The sequence below is a fragment of the Etheostoma cragini genome, chromosome 13 (assembly GCF_013103735.1).
Source record: "Etheostoma cragini isolate CJK2018 chromosome 13, CSU_Ecrag_1.0, whole genome shotgun sequence".
Taxonomy (NCBI): Eukaryota; Metazoa; Chordata; class Actinopteri; order Perciformes; family Percidae; genus Etheostoma; species Etheostoma cragini.
Window position 1 is genome coordinate 25,772,342 of NC_048419.1, and position 2,300 is coordinate 25,774,641.

Consider the following 2,300-nt stretch of genomic DNA (forward strand, 5'->3'; position numbering starts at 1 on the left):
AGTCTGGTGGAGATATGCTGCTCTATACACGCTAAAAGTAGTGATTATTTACATTAAGTCTGGTGGAGATATGCTGCTGGGTCTGGTGGGTTTGGTGATGGTGATTTCTGTTTCATGTTAAACTAAAAGGATCTTACTCTTTAACAACACAACTTTTAGAGGATGCTGAAAATTCAGGTTGTTCACAGCTGCCCTGCAGTCCTCCAAAGTGCCCCTAGTGGGACACATACCCCCTGCAGTCCACTTAAGTACCCCTAGTGGGACATATACCCCCAAACACTGACTTGGACGGGTGTGGGAGTAGCATCTTAAAGGGACTGGACTGCGTGACTCTACCTTCCTCCGCTGTCTCTCTCGATGGTGGGGAAGAGGCGGAAAGGAGGCGCAGACGGCAGATCATCACTCAGCTGATACTGCATCACCGTTTGCTGCAACGGGAGGGACAAGACGTCAGAGCGTCCTTCAACACACCAGCAAGGAAAGTTATCATCACTGGAAGAAGTATTCAGATCCTTTACTGCAGTAAAAGGACTAAAGACAACACTGTAGAAATACTGTGTTACAGTAAAGGTCTCTGTCTGTCTTCCTCAACCAGCTGTGTGTGGACTGCAGAGCAGGAGACATAAAGAGACAGAACACCTCTCCCTGGCTCGGACACAGCCGGAGGATCCGGTTGCTGTCGAACTCGTCCAGCCGGACCGCCTGGTGGAAGCTGCACTCGTCTACACGCACCGCCGCTCCGTAACCTGGACAGGAAGACGCAGAGACCGCTTAACTGTAACCTGGACAGGAAGGGACAGAGACCGCTTAACCCTTAGACCCGGACAGGAAGACACAGAGACTGCTTAACCCTTAGACCTGGACAGGAAGACACAGAGACCGCTTAACCCTTAGACCTGGACAGGAAGACACAGAGACCGCTTAACTGTAACCTGGACAGGAAGACGCAGAGACAGCTTAACCCCTAGACCTGGACAGGAAGACACAGAGACCGCTTAACTGTAACCTGGACAGGAAGGGACAGAGACCGCTTAACCCTTAGACCTGGACAGGAAGACAAAGAGACTGCTTAACCCTTAGACCTGGACAGGAAGGGACAGAGACAGCTTAACCATTGCGTTGTCTTCCCGCCGATTTGGAAATTTTTGTTTTTCTGAATCCAAATTTAAAATGAAACCCTTTCATCATCGTTATGTCGTCTTTTTCGACCCTTTTGTGTCTTTCCCTCGATGATTTTGTCAGTTTTTCAACGTGTGTTGACTTTTTCTGAGCCTTTCAAATTTTTCTGAAATCACAGACAATCTGTTGGGTGCTACATGTGAGAAAAGGGTCCAGACCAAGTCCAGACCAAGTCCAGACCAAGTCCAGACCATGTCCAGAACAAGTCCAGACCATGTGTAGACCATGTCCAGACCATGTCCAGACCAAGTCCAAACCATGTCCAGACCAAGTCCAGAGTTCATGTGAGGAAACAGATTAGGATAATTCTTATTTTTAATCTGAGAAGACAAGTAGGGGAAAATAAAGTTGTAATTGTTGTTGTAATTCTCACGTCGACCACAAGAGGCTGTAGTGCACCCCTCCCCCATGTGCTCAGATATAAAGACATCTTGAGACAAAAGAAAGACATGACTGTTGTGCTAACACACAACACACAACACACAACACACAACACACTCACCTGGAGGAAGATATCAATGATTTTAGAACATGAGGTAGTCGTCTACTTTAGCCTCTGGCGGCTGACATCGTTTATTAAATTTAAAAATAATACCTCTGCTGTGTGTATCTGTTTGTGTCTGTTTGTGTGTGTGTGTGTGTGTGTGTCTGTTTGTGTTTGCGTGTGTGTCTGGGCTTCTCTGTGCGTGTCTCTGTGTGTGTCTATGTGTGTGTGTGTGTCTGTTGATTGTGTGTGTTTGAATGTTTGTGTCTGAGTGTATGTTTTTCTCTGTGTGTGTATTTGTGGGAATGTGTGTCTGTGTGTGTGTGTGTCTGTGTTTGTGTGTGTGTTTGTGTGTGTCTCTGTGCGTCTGTCTGTGCGTGCGTGTGTGTGTCTGTGTGTGTTTTACCTCTGAGCTGTGACTTCCCGATGCTGAATTCTTCGTTCAGACCGATTCGCATCTCTGTTGACCAAAGACAACATGTTAGAGAGTGTGTGTGTGTGTGTGTGTGTGTGTGTGTGTGTGTGTGTGTGTGTGTGTGTCTCAAATTCCTTTAATGTAAAGGACTACTAGCCAGTCAGAAGCAGAGTATGAGGGCCCTGACAGTACCTAGGTAAGGACTACTAGCCAGTCAGAACC

General features: G+C 47.0%; 1 protein-coding gene across 1 annotated transcript in view; it reads right to left on the reverse strand.

Moving 5' to 3' along the window:
* Positions 1-306: 306 nt before the first annotated feature.
* Positions 307-2,300, reverse strand: part of ap4m1 (adaptor related protein complex 4 subunit mu 1) — a 10,800-nt gene continuing 8,806 nt past the window's right edge. Inside the window, exons 4-6 of the mRNA XM_034890874.1 lie at positions 2,070-2,163; positions 640-746; positions 307-428 (exon numbers count right to left, since the gene is read on the reverse strand). Of these exons, the coding sequence (XP_034746765.1) occupies positions 333-428; positions 640-746; positions 2,070-2,163 (297 nt within the window). The 3' untranslated portion in view covers positions 307-332. The remainder of the gene's footprint in view (positions 429-639; positions 747-2,069; positions 2,164-2,300) is intronic.